The 1532-nt window shown below is 47.3% G+C and overlaps 1 protein-coding gene across 1 annotated transcript; it reads right to left on the reverse strand.

Annotated features, from left to right (window-relative positions):
* Positions 1–268: 268 nt before the first annotated feature.
* LOC132654873 (large ribosomal subunit protein eL39-like) lies at positions 269–487 on the reverse strand (the record flags this gene model as incomplete). Its single annotated transcript, XM_060386148.1, has 1 exon — positions 269–487. A coding segment is annotated over one exon (219 nt), but the record flags the coding sequence as incomplete, so codon positions are not given.
* Positions 488–1532: the final 1045 nt, after the last annotated feature.

Consider the following 1532-nt stretch of genomic DNA (forward strand, 5'->3'; position numbering starts at 1 on the left):
AGCTGTTACAGCTAGGCGGTCCCTTAAGATACACCAGGTTGGAAATAACGAAATGCTTTCTAAAGGAGATCTTAGGCAAGGCGTGGCATGCCAACTGCGCTGACAGTCACTGCAATTATATTTTTTAAAGGTTTTACACTTTATTACTGGACAAACCACATTCCCAATTTAGACATGACCAAGTCTCCAGGCTAAAAACGTCGAACAGCATCTGTAGGATCCGTCGATGACCATGATTCAGGCCTCAGTCTTGCCGTTGTGCAGTTCCTCACAGACCCAGCTTCGTTCTCCTCTGGTGCCTTCTCTTGGAGTTGTACCTGACTTTGTTACCAATTTCCATCCGAATCGGTCGAGGAATAGGACGACTTTGCTTTTGTTTCCTGGCCAGGAGTCGCATGATTCGGAAAGTCTTGAGAGAGGACGCGGGGAGAAGCCGAGTTAGGCGCGAAGCTCTGGAGGGAAGGAGAGGAGGAGCGAGTCGCTGCAATTACATCCCGACTTCAGGTTCTTTCACAGGCCTCCATTAAAACGCCAGCCGGGCGCAGTCGCTCCGCTCCGCGACTTGGCTGGAGGGAGACGCCTGTAATCCGTTGCCAGCAGGGGCAGCTTAGCCTTCGGTCACTGGGACTGTGTTCCCCATTGGCTGCTTGCAGAAAGCTTCCTTTGGTCCCTTTCCACGCGAGTCTTTCACAGCACATTTCGTAATGCACTGGTGCCTTCAGAGTGAGCAAGCGGTACGGCAAGTGACAGCGCCAGCGAGAGAGCAGCCGGCCTGTGGAGGTGGCGTGCTTCCACTTTCGCAAAAATTCACCCGGGAGACAGCCCACTGCAGTAGGCTCATTCATGAGGACAGGGACACCAGGATCGCTGTGGGTTTTCCGAACAGTCTGCCTAGCTGTGTTTTGACACCTGTAAAAGATCCCGGGACTCGGGAGATTGAGAAAGACCGCGAGTTTGAGGCTATCCTGGGCTACATAGTGAGTTCCAGACCAGCCTTCGGATACACAGGGAGACCTTGTGTTAAAAACAAAGAATACATCCCTCTGGCCATGAAGATTTTGGTGACTGACACTCCTTACAGCATCAGTAGTGATGAATAACTGTTATCAACAGTTGGCGATAAAGAACTGACAGAGAAGAAATAATCAGAATATCAGGTTTGTTTTCACAGAAAATGATACTAATTATCAGACATTGAGTGAATTACTCTCAGTTACGCCTTACCATGATAAACTCTGAGGAGTGATTACTGTTCGGATATGGCCAACACTTTCTGTATTTTCAGGGTAGGTATTTTGTTGTCTCAGCTATATGCTTTATGTACTTAGAAGTCAACACTGACTTCTGTGACAGGCCCCATGTCAACAATTTAGAGTACAGAGTGAAACCTTATCTCACAGTGCACAGTGTGCGGCCATCTAAACAATACATGAATCAAATCAGAGTCTATCAGTTGGCTTCTACAAAGGAAAATAATTCTTATCTCCATTCCCTCATGAGAAAAAAATAAAAAATGTATTCTTTTCTCTATC

The sequence above is a fragment of the Meriones unguiculatus genome, chromosome 6 (genome assembly GCF_030254825.1).
Source record: "Meriones unguiculatus strain TT.TT164.6M chromosome 6, Bangor_MerUng_6.1, whole genome shotgun sequence".
Lineage (NCBI taxonomy): Eukaryota > Metazoa > Chordata > Mammalia > Rodentia > Muridae > Meriones > Meriones unguiculatus.